General features: G+C 33.3%; 1 protein-coding gene across 4 annotated transcripts in view; it reads left to right on the top strand.

Moving 5' to 3' along the window:
* Syt1 (Synaptotagmin 1) overlaps positions 1–18,078 on the top strand; it is a 41,174-nt gene that overhangs the window by 21,775 nt on the left and 1,321 nt on the right. Inside the window, exons 2-9 of one of the 4 annotated variants that reach the window (XM_089243233.1) lie at positions 1,589–1,981; positions 5,368–5,540; positions 5,636–5,764; positions 6,213–6,380; positions 7,363–7,536; positions 14,168–14,285; positions 16,036–16,169; positions 16,456–16,692. In XM_089243233.1, coding sequence (XP_089099359.1) covers positions 1,735–1,981; positions 5,368–5,540; positions 5,636–5,764; positions 6,213–6,380; positions 7,363–7,536; positions 14,168–14,285; positions 16,036–16,169; positions 16,456–16,647 — 1,335 coding nt within the window. In that variant the 5' untranslated portion in view covers positions 1,589–1,734 and the 3' untranslated portion in view covers positions 16,648–16,692. Of the gene's footprint in view, positions 1–1,588; positions 1,982–5,367; positions 5,541–5,635; positions 5,765–6,212; positions 6,381–7,362; positions 7,537–14,167; positions 14,286–16,035; positions 16,170–16,455; positions 16,693–18,078 lie in introns of those variants that run through there. The other 3 variants (XM_089243236.1, XM_089243234.1, XM_089243235.1) reach the window with 3 other exon arrangements.

Below are 18,078 nucleotides of genomic sequence, written 5' to 3'. Positions count from 1 at the left end.
ATTAATAGTTGTATAATACAAAATCAAAATTATAATATGGTGAAAAAATCGTCTCGGATTGGAATCAGCAATCACCGCTCTTCACAATTCCTAACTTTGTCTTCCAGTTAAGAATTTGTCACTAATGAAAGGTCACTCCTGGTTCCCCTTCAATCTGGTACTATATTATAGTTGTTGGCATGTATTAGGCTGCTACAGCAGCAACCTGGATTTTTTTTTTTTTCAATAGGGAATCGAAAATGGTTGTGGGATCAGATGAACGACTAAATTGACATATAAAATGTGCCGAAAATTTGTTCATGTTTTTTTTCCATGAATATCCCCCATGTTCACAAGATGGTCAGACATTATGGTTTGAAGGATCTGTCAAAGCCGATTTTCCGTTATATGCTGATATTAAATATAGTGTAATTTGATTGTATTACTAGAAACTATTGGTGCGAATGCGCGAGCCGATCTCCCATTAAAAGAAGTCTCGTCGCAAAGAGTTCCACATAACAAGCATTCCTCAGAAATAAACTTCTTGTTAAGTTCACAACACATACACGCAAATTCTGACATGTACTCATTCGTTAGAAATTCCACAGAGGAATATGGACTAGTGCATGTGCAATTTGGCCGTAATAGTAGTACCTACTGGTCGTAAATTGGAAATATTACGTGAGAACTGGCGATATTTGGCTGGATGTCACGGTTACGTCTTTTTTGAAATCTGGTCATCCTACAAGCAGTGAAATTTCGATATAACGATACTCTGTGAATGAAAAAAAAATATCGTTGTGGAGAGATTATCTGACACTTCTGAATAAGCATTGTTATTACCACCGGAAAACACACTAATAAATATACGTATATAATACACATAAATTTTATAATTAATTAAATTGCACGAAATGAAGGCGTTTTACTCCGTAAAGAGGTTTGTTGTTTCACACTTTGGCGTACTACACAGAAAACTGCCGCTGTGGTTGTCGAGTGGTCATAGTGACGGACTCGCATCTTGAGGACCCGGGTTACCACACCGTCGCCACAGAGATGGTCGGCTGAAGTTGGTTTTCCATGGTTTCCAACATTGTTGCAAATGCGAGCCTATCTCCCCGTTAATGTCTCGCCGCACAGAGCAACAGGCCTACAACGGTACAATTATTCAATCATTGCACTTTACTCGCAGTTACAAAAACTGATGACAGATGGCAGCAATATACAGAAACAAACTTCAAGAAGACGGATGTATTAGATCAATAACAATATTTTATCAGCACTAAATGATATTTCAGACAATAAATCTGAGGCTGACGTGAAGAGCAATATCTGTCTTTTTTTCATGGTAAATCTTGTCAAAAGCTGCCCTCTATATTTTCATATTTAAAGTTGGATAGTCATTTCATAGACACCCCGTATGCTTAAAAAAGTAAATTTCTTCAAAATTAACAAATTAATCATTTAGGATAGTGCTTGTTATTTTTTAATTGTAAAAATTTATAGTGATTAAATGCATTTCACTAAAAAACAAGGAGCAGTTGAAAATGACTGCCAGCGGCCCTTCTAGTGTTGAGATTGTATTTTTTTCCTTTTCATTTCCTTTCAGGAGATAATAGCTTAGAAGAATCTTATTCATCACTTTTTGCTCTCTTTGATCGATCTCTCACTTAATCAAAGATATAAACACACCACATATATTATATATATTATATATATAGTACACATACGAAAAAAGAATCAAGTGCAAGAAAAATGCCGCCATCACCGATGGATCGACTGCTCTACAGAATCAAGAAAAACGTACCAGTGACAGAACCGTCGACGGGTGGCGTGGACGCTGTCGCGCCGTCGGTTCCAGCTACCAATGTGGCCGTCGCTTCTGTAACTGGAGAAGCAGTAGCGGAAGCGACGGCCGCCTCAGCACCTAATGGAACCAACGTCGTCACTGAGGAAACCTTCCAAGAGAAGATCCTGCACGAGGTTGTTGAAAAGACCCACAGTGAGTTTTCATTTATAATCATTATTGTTTATTGTTATTTAGCAGTCATCATTGTAGGATTTGCGAGAGCAACTCTGAACGTTTTTAGTAGCAGCTCAGCTCCCCGGGTGGAATTAATGTACAATGTTATGGTCACAATGATGTAGAAAAATTTTGTGAGGGTGTAGGACAGGGGTCTTCAACCTTTCAGACATAGTGGGCAAAAAAAATTCTCACGAAGCCCGAGGGCCAACAAGTCATACTATGGTATATAAGTCATATTATAGATTCACACAGTCAAGTCTCAACGGATAGGTCCAACGCCGCCGAAGGTTATGAGTCAACAGAAGGCCCTATATTATATGAGAATTTTATTTATATACTTTCTGTGATTTTTTTCATTAAATGTGAATTTTAATTAATCCTGAATTTTTTTTTCATGAAATATGAATTTGAAAATATTTCTTTCACTAAGTCTAGAAAATTTTTTTCATTAATTCTGAAAAAATATTTTTACAATAATTCTGGAAATATTTTTACAATAATTCTGGAAAAATTTTTACAATAATTCTGGAAATATTTTTACAATAATTCTGGAAATATTTTTACAATAATTCTGGAAAAATTTTTACAATAATTCTGGAAATATTTTTCATTAATTCTGAAAACATTAATATATTAATTCTGAAAACATTAATATATTAATTCTGAAAATATTTCTTCTATTAATTCTGAAAATATTTCTTCTATTAATTCTGAAAACATTTCTTCTATTAATTCTGAAAACATTTCTTCTATTAATTCTGAAAACATTTCTTCTATTAATTCTGAAAACATTTCTTCTATTAATTCTGAAAGCATTTCTTCTATTAATTCTGAAAACATTTCTTCTATTAATTCTGAAAACATTTCTTCTATTAATTCTGAAAACATTTCTTACATTAATTCTGAAAACATTTCTTCTGAAGATATTTCTTAAAATAATTCTGGAAATATTTCCTTAATTCCAGGAACATTTCTTAATTTATATTCATCAGTTTTGGAATAATTTTTCAAAAATTCTCAAAATAACCCTTTCAATAATTCTGAAAATATTTTTCATTAATTATGAATTTGCATGACATGCGAAATTTTTTCCGACCAATTCTGAAATTCTTTTTTTCAATAAGTAGGAAATTCTTTTTTTCAATAAGTAGGAAATTATTTCTCTCATTAGTCTTGAAAGTAAATTTGAAATCAATTATTTTTCACCAATTCCTTAACCCATTTTTTCATCGAGGTTTTTTTCAGCAGTTCCATAAAAACTGTAACTATGTAAGCTTTTTCGTCGGTGGGCCACTGTAAAAAGCTTCCAGGGCTACATGTGGCCTCGGGCCCATGCGTTGAAGACCCCTGGTCTAGGATATTATGCCTTTCTATGTTGTATTTTTGAAGAAGGAACGAAACTTATCTGAAGTAAGATGAAACACACAGATTCTCGCACAAGCACGCAGAAAAAATAATTATCTCACTTACGAGCCACGATTTTCTCTCTCTCTCTCTGATTCCATGATTTCAAGCAAGGATTTCATTGAAATTTATGAAAATTCAGTGAGGGCATCTGGTGGCAGGCCCGTCATTTAGGGGGGGGCAGGGGGGGGGGGCGTTGCCCTCCCCTGGTTTTTGAAAATACACTAAAAATGGTATATATATATATTCAAATATATATATACATACTACATTGAGTACATGTGCTTTGCCCCCCCCCCCCCCGGAAAAAGTTGAAATGACGGCCCTGTCTGGTGGTATTGCATCTCTCAGAGCAAACACGTGGAAACTAGTAACATGAATTTCAACAAGAACGACAGAGTCAGGTCAAAAAGATGAGGCATGTTCGAGACAATTTGTTGATGATATGGTGTCCAGAAACGCCACAGCATCAGCAAGTAACACATAAATTTATATTAAAATGTTACCTAACAAGAAATTTAACAGACACTGGGCATTGAATCATCTGCAGAGCGAATAATTTTTTGTCAGTATTTCAGATCTGAAGTCTCGTTAGGCGCCACATTTTCTGACAGAAGTCCAAAAACAGGCTCTCTCTAGGACCTGATGTCTGTTTATGTTGAAAACACTCGTCAGAGGAAACAGAGTATTACTTTATAGCGTAGAGTTCTAATGAACTGTGCAATTTCTCTGAGAACTCTGAGTTCTAATGAAACTTGCATATGTGTGCACAAGCCGGAAACCAAACAGCAAATAGAAATTGGCTTCTATAAAAATGAAAGATCTTCCAAATGATCAAATCTCACAATTTCTCAGAGCTATTATTTCCTTTGAAAATTCTCGAGCAGGAGTCTGCTATCTAAGTCGAGAAAAAACTTGACATCTCAAAATGGTACTATAAAGTTTTCTGGCCGACTGTATATTCAACCATTTCCAGATGTAACGACGAAAGTCGGATGTCTGTCTTTCGTGGACTATTTTTGCATTATGACAATGAAAAGTCCTCAAACCCCCCCAATGCTCTAAAAACTTTTAACATTTTAACCAGTTAAGGCATTTAATTTTAGTCTCATCCACCCTACAGTCCAAACCTGGCCCTATGTTGGGTACTTTTGTTTTGTTATTTTCACTGAAGAGTTGTTAAATCTTTAAATCTCTCTGAATATGGCAAAAGTTTCATGTAATATCTAGATTTAAGGAGCAGAATTATATGAGTAAGTGGTTTCAAAGATTGTTAACCCTTAAATGCATATGTGAAAAGGGCTCTTTAAATGTTCATTACTGAAACCAGTTTGGAGATAAAAATTCAGAATTACACATAAAGTGAGATCATATATTTTCATTTTATATTTCGAATTTGCTAGAAAATGTCCCAACTAACGACAACAACTCTTTGTTTATTGCAGACCATGTGTGGCTGTGATTTCGCTAATTTGTTAAAAATGCTCTGTTTGCATTTCTTTCCTTTTGAAGTTTGCAACCTGAATTTTTTTTTCTTACTATAGTTTGAATCACACTCAAAGAAGGTAGTTATATAAATTTTGAAAGTGATATTACTTCAATACATTTATTTTATATGCGAGTATTTATATGCTTACATTTATAATTTTATATGCTCTGTACGTCTTCTTTAAGGCCCTGTATAAGCAGTATAGTTCGATATAGATTTCTTGATGATTTTTTCGGCTTTTTATACGCGTCATTAACTATGAAAAAAATAATGCATTTAACGGTTGAAATACATTCATGGTAGAAGGGAATGCTATGAAAAAAAAAAAAAAAATGTTGAGTTTCAGCCCTGTAACCATTAAAATGAACTTGCTGCTAAAAACTTACTGAGGGATAACTTATTCGATAATTGCTTGATTATTATAATTGCTGATCAACGATTGATTCTTTTCGTGAAATTTTGCTTCCAGTTCCAGTATGGGGACTCATCCTGATCCTCGTGGGTATTGGCCTGTTGCTTTTGTGCATCTGTTGCTGCTGCCTCCGACGCTGGTGCAAGAAGAGGAAGAAAGGCCAGAAAGGAGGCAAAGGGGGAGTGGATTTCAAAGGCATGGGGTTCCTGAGCAACGCGTACAAAGAGAAAGTAAGTACACATTTCTTGTGAAATGATACTAAACACGCAGTAGAATGAAACGATTAATAACATTATCCTGGTATAACATCGATGGTTTTTCGAAGGTGCAGCCGGACGAAGAAGACTTGCAAGAAAACATGGAAGAAAACGAAGTAGAGAAAGAAAGCGAAAAATCCGAAGAGAAACTGGGAAGGCTGCAGTACAAGTTGGATTACGACTTCAACTCAAATAATGTATGTGTTATTAATATATATTGTGGTTATTTAATTAAATACATAATTGCAAGTAGACTCAGCAGTTCCATAATATGAAGATTTCAGTTTAGGTGAAGAGCAGATTAGAGATACTGCCACCATTTGAGGAGACCGCATTTGCAAAAACCCAGCTGTTGAAGTGTCTGGCTTTTTACTACCTACAGTACTCTCACGCAAACGCAGCCAGACAGCATGATCTATGTTTGAATTACCTCACCCTAAGCCCATTCCAAGAGAAGGGAAAGTATGGGGTGCATCAAGGAACATTTCTATATATAACATATATGTTCAATTTTCAATATATTCCTCAAAACTTTCACATCATTCCGTTTTATTTGTCAGTAATCATTACGCCAATCCGTCAATGTATATATATATATGCATAAGCAGTTAGTTTTCAAGATGTTTGTTTGTGTTTATTATACAGCTAGCTGTTACGGTGATTCAAGCTGAAGATTTACCCGGATTGGATATGTCGGGTACTTCTGATCCATACGTCAAAGTCTATTTGCTTCCAGACAAGAAGAAGAAGCACGAAACCAAAGTACACCGCAAGACTTTGAACCCGGTCTTCAACGAGACGTTCAACTTCAAGGTAAAGTTTGATAAAATTTCGAGCTGCAAAATCCAAATACTTTCGGGTATCCCCCGAAATATATAGTGAATGAGGAATGTATCTGTTGCGGCCAAAGTCTGAAATCTAGCCAGTTGGGAAGTAGCCGGCTGAGAGTTTTGGCCAAAGTACGATTTTCAGAAATGACTACTGATTTTGCCCGGCCAATTCTCGAAGTGACTGGAGATCCCTGGCCGAAGTTCCATGTAAGACGATTCGGTAGGCGCCAAATCCATTTTTTCCATCGCTAACGTGTGATGCATAGCTATATGCAGTGTATGCATTGGATTAGCTGCATTGCGATGATAGAGAAAACAGAGAAATTTGATCGAAAAACTATTTTTAGAATAATATAGATACATAGATTTTCTGTTAAATTTTGAAAAAAAAAAATGAAATGATTACCGCATCATAACTGCGATATGATGGGTTGCCATAACCTAACATGGACATAATCATCACGAAAAATACTCCTACTTGGCGATGACCCCATGTCTCATGAGTCATGAATAATGTCTTTTCTTTTCGAATTTTGGCAAAGAATCTCCAGCCACTTCGCGAACTGGTTGGGCCAAAGCCCGAAATTCTGACATTACTCGGGTCAATTTACAACGAAATTTTGAAATTCGCGAACAAGCCAATTTTGGGCTTTGACCATAATATAGCGATGAATTATAAAAAAAAAAAAATATTAAAAATAATAATCATACAGAGATTACTTGAGAAACGAAATAAAAATGATTCGAAGAAACAGATATTTTCTAGATATGTGCTTGACCGGTTTGCAAGAGAGCCTGGGTTCGAGTCCCGGCGGAGACCAGATAACGTTTCTTTCCGAGCTCACCCCGTCATAATATCCAGAAAATATTTGTTTCCTTGATACATTAGTCTGAGAGAGAGAGAGAGAAAGCTGTCTATATATATATAACACAGTGATTTTATTTGTATTTTTTGCTAATTTCAGGTTCCATTTTCCGAGATCACTTCAAAGACGCTAGTTTTCGCGATTTTCGACTTTGATCGCTTTTCGAAACACGACCAGATCGGTGAGGTGAAGATTCCATTGAACACAGTGGATCTGGCCCAAACCATCGAAGAATGGAAGGATCTCACCAGTGTCGAAGGAGAGCAAGGACAGGTGAAAAAACATAATACGAACACGCGTTATTGAATTTTTACTAAAGATATATATGTGTTTATTATTAAATCTATAATCAAGTTTAACTCAAGCTAAAAAGTAGTATAACTCTCATATAATAACCGGAGTCTCAAACTTTACATTTAACTTTCGTTTAACAAGGGATATCATTCACCATTATGACAATTATAATTGTGTAGAGAGATATTCTATTTTTCCCACGTGGGAAAAAACTCTAAAATGATATTGTGATTTCGTAATTGATTTAGTATTATTTCTTACGTGATATACTTTTATTGAGGTGGTTAATGCACGCAAATTTTCCAAAAAACACATTTTACAATTTTTAAATTCTGTAAAAGTTTCTGCGTCTAACTGTGTTAAAGATTTTGTTCTACTAGTGCTAAAAATATTTTTAAAATATTTCAATATAAACTGCTGGTAGGCATTACACATGCTAATGTTTGCCACTAAAATGCTGTTTTCTAAAAACTAATTTTTTTGTTAGAAAAGGAACATTTTTTCGAACACCACTCATTCTCAAATATCATGAAACTTTGTGTGTCTCTCAACACTATGGTGTTACATACTTTAACGCTAGGAGTATTTATTAAAATTATTTTTAAAAAATTTATGACACAAAATATGGATAAATTTTGGTGGTTTTTGAAAAAGTTGCGTGTTATCAAAGTTAATATTCAAGGAAAAAAAAATTACCATCAATTAAAATCCTAAACGCTCGAGTTAAAGTATAGCCATAGTGTTGAGAGACACACAAAGTTTCAGGACATTTGAATGAGCGGTGTTCGAAAAAATGTTCCTTATCGAACAAAAAACTTAGCTTTGAGAAAAAAAAAAGTATTTTAGTCAAAAACATTAGATATTGTATAATGCCTGCCAGCAGTTTATATTGAAATATTTGAAAAATATGTTTAGTACAGGTAGAACAAAAACTTGAACGCAGTTAGAGGCAAAACATTTTATAGTATTTGAAAATTGAAAAATGTGTTTTTTGGAAAATTTGCGTGCACCAACCCCAATTAATATAGCCATTTTAACGGTAAGCGCTCAAAATCGGCTGGTCTTACTGCGAGCGTCCATCTTTAAAGCAATATTATGCATTTAATTATTGGATTTCGGCTGTCAGCGATTGCGTGAATAAAATCTGATTACCGAGACAGCTTAGACTAAGGGTATAATAATTTACAAATTGAAATAACAATGCTGCAAATAATTTGTGGCACTTTGGTATAAATATCATTATGTCGAGATTTGATGTGTTTTGCTTTCCTGACATTACAGTAATAATATAATAGTATTGGGGTCAATAGTATTCAGGTCTACTCGTATTAAAAAAATAAGAAATTAGATTTGGCGACAGATAATCTCTTGTGAAGAAAAAATTATTTTATACTGATTTTAATAAACTGATACGAATCAAGAATGATGATAAGAAAACGGCCCATGGTGTGTGTGGCAACGATGAGTTAAATTAATTTTTGTAACACAAAATTTTTTTACTGGCTTTTGGCTCTGAATGAACAATAACAGAAAATCCAGTTTTCTGTACATCTTGAGTAAAAAAATTGCTATTATATTGTAATATTCAATAATTAATCAATATTTATACATACTGGTGGGTATTGTATCACCCGATGTGAATTGGCAGCGATGTCAGAATGTGAGTGCGCATGCGCTTTATGCCTACATCTATTGAAAGTTTATCCTTACAGCGGCAATCCCGAGATATCTCGTCTTCTTATAACCCTCTCATATCAGCAACCCCGAGCCAAGATAGCTCTGTACAGAGAGCTTTGCCTGGAAACGTGTTTTCCTTCCCCACCCTCGTCCTGTCAATCAACCACTACTACTAAACCATACATGTACCTCGTCCATATTCCTCTAAGGAACTTCTAACGAAGTGGTACATGTTGGAATGTGCGTGTCGTGAACCTAACGTGAAGGTTGTTTCTGTGCATTCGAGATTACCAATTCAAATTGGTAGATACAATACACCACCTTCTATTACTATATATACATTACTTCATGCTTGTTGTGTGTTTGGTTGCAATGTATAAATGAAATACTGAAATATTTATACGGGCTGTCCCAAATTGTTTGCTCAGCGCATAATTCTGCAACCATTGATTTTAGGGATATAATCCTTTTCTTTTTTTCAAATCATTACGAAGCCTTATTGTATTCCTATGAACCGAAGTTGTTCTTTCCCCTCCATTTTTTTTTCTGTTTCGTTAGTGATATTTTTTCCACATATAATGTATATATTGAAATATACATTTAAGAGCGAAAAAGAACGCGTAGAGTCCGGATGAAAAGAAAAATCCGCTGTCTCTCACCTATTTATCTATTACACTGTTTTTTTCCCCTCCTTTCCATTTTTTTTCTTTCACCTGCTCCTTCATTTTTTTACCGTGTGATTAGTTTAGGACGATTGATCACTGATTCGTCAAATAGAGATCATCTGAATTTGTTGCCAAAAGCTTGTAAGCGAAGAGGAAGTTGAGCTACTTTTTTTAGTCACAGTGACCATTAAATTTTTCACAGAATTTTTAAACTTTGAATTTAATGTGTGGTTTTTGCAATTTGTGAACCATACCCCCTCAGTTATTGGTGATAAATGCTGAAAAGCCCAAAGCCAAATATCTCCACGAATTTTAAATATGGAAATTTTTTTTTAAATATGGAATATTTTACAAGTGACTTTTCGGAACAGGCTCTAAAATGCACTTATTGGAAGTTTTAGCATACGAGGACTTTTTGAATGCATAAGAAGTTATTATTTTCATTTTTTTTTATTCATTTTCATTTTTTCAGAAAAAATTTGTCAATGAAAGTGTTTCTTAAGTCAACATTTCCGGAGATATCCGCTGAGCTAACAGTTTAAGACAACCTGTGTACTGTATATGTGAAATCTATTTAACATGCACTATGAATTTTTTTTTTATTGTAGATGTGCGTATTTACTAGTACCAATCCCATATTTTCTCGCTTTATACTCCCTATTATATATATACTCTGCATTAGATCCAGCTAAAAATGCATATATAATTTTTTTTTCCATCATCCAGTTTCCTCCTACCTGTACGCAATGAGAGAAAAAAAAAACCCAATTTAGTCAAAATATAGTGACAGAATACTATTTTCAGTAGTTTTTTTCCGTAGAAGGCCGTCCTGTTAATAAATAGAAATACACTTTTTCTTGGGCTTTTCGTAGATAGTTTGTTATCTTACAGCAAAATATGGTTGACGATCTTTAAAGAAAAATATTCATTTACATTTATAGATTCGTAGTTTGCTTCCTGTGCTGTTATTTCTTCTTCTTTTTTTTTTTTTAAATAATTTTGGTTATCGTTATTATTATTATTATGGTTATTAATATTATTTCGCAGAGCTGTTATATAGCCGTAGCTTCCTTGTTTTTTACATGGCTATCATCGTATTTTTCTGAAGATTCTTTCTATGTATCTCCGATCTTATATGATTTTTTTAATTTTTTTTATTTTCCATCCATCATTAGGCTTGCCATTTTTATCTCAGTAATTTGTAGTCTATTGAAAAAATAATAATTGAGAAATTGCATGGCAATTTTTTATTTTATTTTAATCAATTTATTTTTCTTGTCTATCTCTCTATCTCTGTCTGATAGTTTTCCTTGAGTCTATTTTTTTTTTTTGTTATTTTTCGTGATTTTTGTTTCAAAGAAAAATTTTATTTTTTAGTTTCAATTTAGTCAAATTTTTTTTTCTTAAAATTTAAAAAAAAAATTGAACTATTTCAAATTCTTTTTTTCGGGTTATTCTGGCTGTGTTATCTCTATATCTTCTCCTTTCTTTTGGCCACTCAATTTTTATGGGGCAATACTGTACACACTCTCAATATGGTCCTTCTGAAAATCCTGTACGGCTCCTCTGAAACGTTGGTTTTTTGTAAGTACATCAAAATATCCTGAATCACAAAGTGGTTGTGCTGTTTATTTATTTCATTTATTTATTTATTTATTTTTGTTTAGTTTTATTTCATTTTATTATTTGTTCCGATCACACTGCTGTATTTGTAAGTATGCTTGAGATGAGACGGGAATACTCGTGCATGAACTGTTAAATAATATTTAAATGTGTGTATAATTATGTGTTGGAATAATGTGTTTGTCGTTCGACCATCCCCGAAAAATTCCGAATCTTTCTCTCTCTCACACACTCTATATCACCTGATTTTCCTCTATGTGCACTGTCATGTGTATGTGAGTATGTGCGTGTGAGTGTTTGCATGTTGTCGTGTACAGCTTCCTTTGTACGTGGTGTTTTCTCCTCGATGTGTATGCTGGACATTTATAATTTTTTTTTTTAAATTTTGTTTCCTTTTTTTATTTTCCGGGTATGTTTCTGTATGTCGTTGAAACATGAAAAAAAAATTATATAGTTATAAGAGAAATGAGTAATAATTATCAGTGAAAATTTAGTGCCGAATTTTTAAATTAGATTTGCGACTATTAGTTGGAAGTATGTACGTGTGTGTGTTGATTAGTATTAATAATTAGTATGGTGAGTTTCAGTACTTATACAGATGTAGTATATTGCTGTTTGTTTCAATGTTTACTCTTCACTAGTCAAGTTTTCGTCGCGGAATTTTATTTTCCCCCAAACACGATTCGTCAATCAATACAGGGTCCATTCTTACTGTTGTCAAATAGCGAATTTATGAACCATTAGTCTTACAGGTAACTTTCAATTACAATAAATTCTTCAAGTGTTGTCATGCATCATTTTATCCATTATAAGTCACTTGAGAAGATTATGAGATGAAGAAAAAAAATTGTACAGTCCCTTAGATTCAAGTAAAAAAAACGCCAAAAAAGTAATCTATAATAATAATTACGATATAAGTGCTAGGAAAAAGTGAATAAAAGTACGCACCTAGTGGATTTTTAATTATAAAACAAAACTTAAAGAGATAAAATTTTATAAAATTTAGAAAGCAAACTTTATCAAATAAGAAAAAAATTGTGCAAGAAATGAGAACAGTTGCTTTATAAACAAGTGCGTTATAAGTTTTATAGAGAAAATGTAGAATGCCTACATCCAAGGATTTAACAGTAGTGGCTAACACGAATGCCCTCATAACTCCAAAACTACAGCATTTCTCATGCTACCAATCCTTAGATCTTCTACAATGAAATCCTGACATATCTACTGAAAAATTGAGATTCCTGAGCAGAAAAAACACATACTAACATGACAAAAATCACATTTTACCAAATAAATTGGGGATATCAAGCGTGTTATCAATAAAAGCGGTTTCTTGAGACACTTAAAAACACACGTGTTAACTTAGTCATATATAGACACTTTTACTCACCCTGCTGCTCACAGCAAAAAATATTGCACGAGTTCTGTGCTTATATCTACATTTCTTCCCAATGTATTTAAATTATAGTATATATAGTCAAAACCCGATTTAACGAATAAGATAAAACTGACATTTTAATTCGTTAAATCAGTTAATGCATATTACAATATTTATAAAAATATATTAATATATGTTTATAAATAACCTATGTAATATGGACATATTTTATAGTAAAGAAAAACTTCATGCTTGAAATATGTAAATATCCCTTCTTCTACTAAAAAAATTGAACGAGTTATGATTGATTCAGTTTGAAGCATCTTTTTTTGCTTGCAAATGAAGGTCAATTGCAAAATAATTCCATATATGAATAATTTTGAACAATTTAATTTATTCATCAGGAGTGCCATAACAACTGCTATTGAGTGAAACTTTAAGAAAATTATATTGCTATACGTTCCTTAAGAGTTGTCGGAAAAATGCGTTTTCGAAAGGGAAATATACCTAAAATTCGGGAAACTTAATGTTTGGTGAATTTCTGTCATAATAAAGTATTATTTTTTTCACCTTTTCACTTTACAAATAATTTTTTTACCTGATATTACTTATAAGACCCATAAACAGTGTAAAAATTCAAATGCTGTAACAGTTTCGGGAGTAATTTTTTTGATTTTTAAGATGTTTCATGACAGTATTTGAAACATATTTTATTACTGGAGGTTTCCTCTGAGAGTTACGGTTTAGTAATCAGCTATTGGGCAACATAAGTGATGGCATTCAGTACTATGTACTAAATTTCTCGTGCCAGTGCGTGTTTAGGAACACAAAAAACCGAATTAAAAAAAATTAAAGTTCCACTATTAGGAACTAATTCAAAAACTATTTTCAAAATTTATAAAGTAAGAATACGTGCCAATATCTACATTCGATAATTTTAAAATACCATGTACAACATCAATCGTTATACGCAGTATACACGAACTGGAAACTCTTAATCGAAGAAAAAAAAATAGGATTTTTTAAGGATAAGTTAATGATTAAATATTTAAGCATCTTCCCTCTGTATATTTATATTAATAATAGGCAAGAAATTAATTATCAAAAGTTAGAGCGGAAAGTTTTTATATTAATGTATTGCTTATGTCCAAACTATGTTCCATTTACGTAGTGCTTTCCGTTTTTTTAAAAATCAAAAATTTAATAGTTTATCTATTGTGTATTCGATTGGACTCTTCAATTGATATATTTTCGTGTATTTATTTAGGAAAACAAGTTGGGAGACATTTGTTTCTCTCTGCGTTATGTCCCAACTGCTGGAAAATTGACTGTCGTCATTTTGGAAGCCAAAAACTTGAAAAAGATGGACGTCGGAGGTCTCTCTGGTTAGTTTTTACTTCTTAGGCGTCTTCAACTTTTTAGGAATAGTGGGCCTAATTGAAAATTTCCATCAAGCCCGCGGGCCGCCAAGTCATACTGCGATATTTGTAATTTTAATCTCGGGGTCAACAATTGCAGCGCTACGTCGTTCTGACGTCGCAAAAAACCGGTACATGGTACAGATACAAATGATCATTCTCTAAAGAAACCGGTTTTGATGTGTGGCGTGGCACAGCCAATACCTTCTAAAGCAGAAGGTGCTTGCTCTAGAAGGTGTTGGCACAGCGCAGGTGATTTTAATAGTCAATTAGGCGTAGCAACACCCCAAAACCGGTTTTTGCGTAGCCACAATTCTGTACCGGTTTTTGCATGGCTCGGAACCACATAGTGCGGTGAGAGTGAACCCGGCTTATATATAAGATGGAATCCAGAACTACGATGGTTTACTGTAATGCTCAGTGTTGTCTTAACAGTAGGGGCCAATTTATGAATTTTGATTAATTCTGAAATCATTTCTTTCACCAATTCTGAAAACCTTCTAGACTAATTATTTCTTTTATTAATTCTGATATTATTTTAATTGATTTTGAAATAATTTATTTCGTTATTTTTGGAATTTTTTCATTAATTCTGAGTTTATTTTTTCCAATAATTCTGAAATTATTTTTTTCTAGTAATTACTAATCTATTATAACATAGTTTCATTAAAAATTGCAAAATATTTCTTTCATTAATGTGTGTTAATAATTATATATTTTTTTCTGGATGTCAACCTCTTACCCTTCGGACAGTATATGCAAATAGGGACCTCAAATGCATTTAAAGTATCCGACTACGTTGAAAACGTCATTTTGGAAGAAAACATCGATTATTATTATTATTATTATTTATAAAAGCCCTGTTTGTTGTGATTCCAAAACGGGCCTTATTTTGTTCATATGACACTTATAATCAAAGTTACGTCCACTTTAGTGTTGCGTTTTTACATACAAGTAAGTCGTGGACAAATATTTTAAATGTGTTTACCAGCAAAGTTTTTTCCATTTCACTTGAGTTTGAAACATGATTTCTAAAATTCTATTCATTGTATCATTATGAAATTTTAATATGATATTTTTCTATACATTTTTGAGGTTATGAACTAAATCTAAGTTCTATCGCATATATTTGTTTAGTTATAGTGTTTTATAGACAATAAGTAGGATAAGATTTCAAAAAACAATTCACACCTACATTAAAAGATTCGAGTGTAACCTATGAGCATACCCTACGACCCTTTTGATTTTTGTGTTCATAACCTGCACCATTACTGATGTACTGTACGTCTGAATGTACTGTGAAAATAGCAAAACATTCCATTAATAGAATTTTTCACAATCGTATGTCGAATATTAAACAAATATTTCCCAAAATTTGGGATAAAACTTTTTTCACAAAAAATAGCATAGGTGAAATTCATTATTGTTTTCACCATTTCGGGACATTTCTATCAAAAAATGTTATTTTAGTTGATTACAGCACCATTTTAAAGAAAAGTGACGAAAAAGGTAGTCGGAGATACCTTAAGACAAATTTTGTAACTCATTTATTGCATGTAACCGTATAGTTTAATTCCATTGTGAAATATTATCATGTATTAGGTAGTTCTGTCCATGAAACTAAAAATTTTCCTAAGGACTTGTAGGATGCGATTCATTCAATGTTATTTTTAAATATATGTATTTTAATATTTTTTTTACTATATTTTTTGCAAAGATCCATATGTGAAGATCGCCATAATGATGAACGGGAAGCGGATCAAAAAGAAAAAGACAAGTATCAAGAAATGTACGCTCAACCCCTATTACAATGAATCCTTTACTTTTGAGATTCCATTCGAGCAGATACAGGTGAGTACACAGACTATAAACATGTATCACCATGTACGGATTATAGCAGTTATAATTATTTATAATCATTCGATTTACACTTAAAATTGCAAAAAGACGGTTCAGTAATACTTGGAATACAAATAAATTTTTTAAGGTCTTATTTCTTTGACGATACGTTGCATATATATTACAAGTAAGATATTACGATTGTGTGACATGTTAAAAATCACTCAGAATAATTTCACTGTTTGGAGATGTAGCCGTTAATTCCTTTTGCTATGACCATTTCTCCTATAATTTTCAGAAAATCAATCTGGTAGTAACTGTGGTGGACTACGACCGTATCGGTACATCTGAACCTATCGGGAAAGTAGTCCTGGGCTGCAATGCCAGCGGAACAGAGCTTCGTCACTGGATGGACATGTTGGCCTCTCCGAGGCGCCCCATCGCACAGTGGCACTCGCTCAAGGATCCTCAGGACGGGCAAGAGAACTAAACAAACAACTGCTCTCAAAAACCACACCTGTTGTGGAAAAAATTAGTAAGTATTCACAGTGACGTAATCTACACCTATTTCTGTATTCCCCTCCCCCCCCCCCCTCCCGAATGTTTTTTTTCTTTCCTTCTTTCAATGAAATGTATTTTATCTTTTCCCCAACTCAACGATTCGCCAAAAGTTGAAACAGTATTCTGGAGAGAAAACGGGAAAATGATATTTTATTTTCTAGTTGGATTATTTTTTCATACGCTTGCAAGTACAGGATTACTTGCACAAAGAGGTTTCAGTAATTAAGTAATAATAGACACGTTCCATAACCTTTTCAGATCCTGGTTCCCAAATGTGTGGGTTACTTTTTCCCCCACTGTAGAATTTTCTCTTCGGACTACGGGGAGTTAAGCTCTGACGTGAAAGATTGTGTAAGTTTTGAGTTAGAAATATGGTGAAAAATGAACTTTGGGATTTTCACATTTTCATCGGAGGGCAGAACTTAAAGTTGAACTTTCAGGGGGGGGGGGGGAATTACAAGATGGCTCCCAGGCGAAAGCGCCGCCGGGAAAAGTGCTATGTGTGCTAAAAGTGCTCCAAAAAAGTTTATTCCATAAAATTTAGCATTAAAATTCTAAAAAAATTTGTGTGAAGAGATGAATATACCCTGCATCATATTGGTGGAAAAAAAATTGTACGAAAAGAATTATTTCTTCTCAAAAATTGAAAATTCAAAAATGAAGATTTTGATTATTTATAATGCATTTTTTGAGTATAAAAAATGCAATAAAAAAAAATTGAAAATTCCAAAAAAATGAATGCTTGGATCTGAAAGAGATATGTGGATTCGTGGGGGGGGGGGGGGCACGTCTATGAGCAAATATTCATCATTAGAGGGCTATTTAAGTTAATAAAGTTATACTCTAATTATAATACTTCATTGGAGAATTAATAAAGTTATTTAGTTTTGTGTTCATCATAGGTAGCAATTTTTTTTTCGTCCGAGGAAGAATTATTTATTATTAGTTGTTTCTCGTTGTAAAATAAGCCTCGTTTTTTTTCAACGAAAGACTTTAATGGCTCCTACATTAGGGACTTTTGTACAACTTCGTAGGTAAAAAAAACTATTGTGTCCAAGTCATGGGTGCTCGAGCAATCCCAGTATTTTTTGTCCAACGTCCGAGAAAACCAGAATTTGTTCAAAAGTCATAATTTTTACATGAAACTCAAGCCGAGCACCACGGGTCTGATTTTCCGACGCTTCTGAATTTAATACCCCTCCACTTAAACTGAGCATTTTGATCATAGAACCAATCGGCGATGAGAACTGCCACAAATATCAAATAAAGAAATAGAAATTAATTCTCAAGAGTAAATATTTTGCCGAGAAAAGAGAACTATTAGGTATAATTTCATAGACAAATAACCCCATATAATGCG

Source organism: Pholcus phalangioides, unplaced genomic scaffold (assembly GCF_987345545.1).
Source record: "Pholcus phalangioides strain wild (caught in Gottingen) unplaced genomic scaffold, Ppha-v1.0 ptg000015l_1, whole genome shotgun sequence".
NCBI classification, from domain to species: Eukaryota; Metazoa; Arthropoda; class Arachnida; order Araneae; family Pholcidae; genus Pholcus; species Pholcus phalangioides.
The sequence above is the reverse complement of the archived record's forward strand: the minus strand, read 5'-3'. Positions and strand labels throughout refer to the sequence as shown.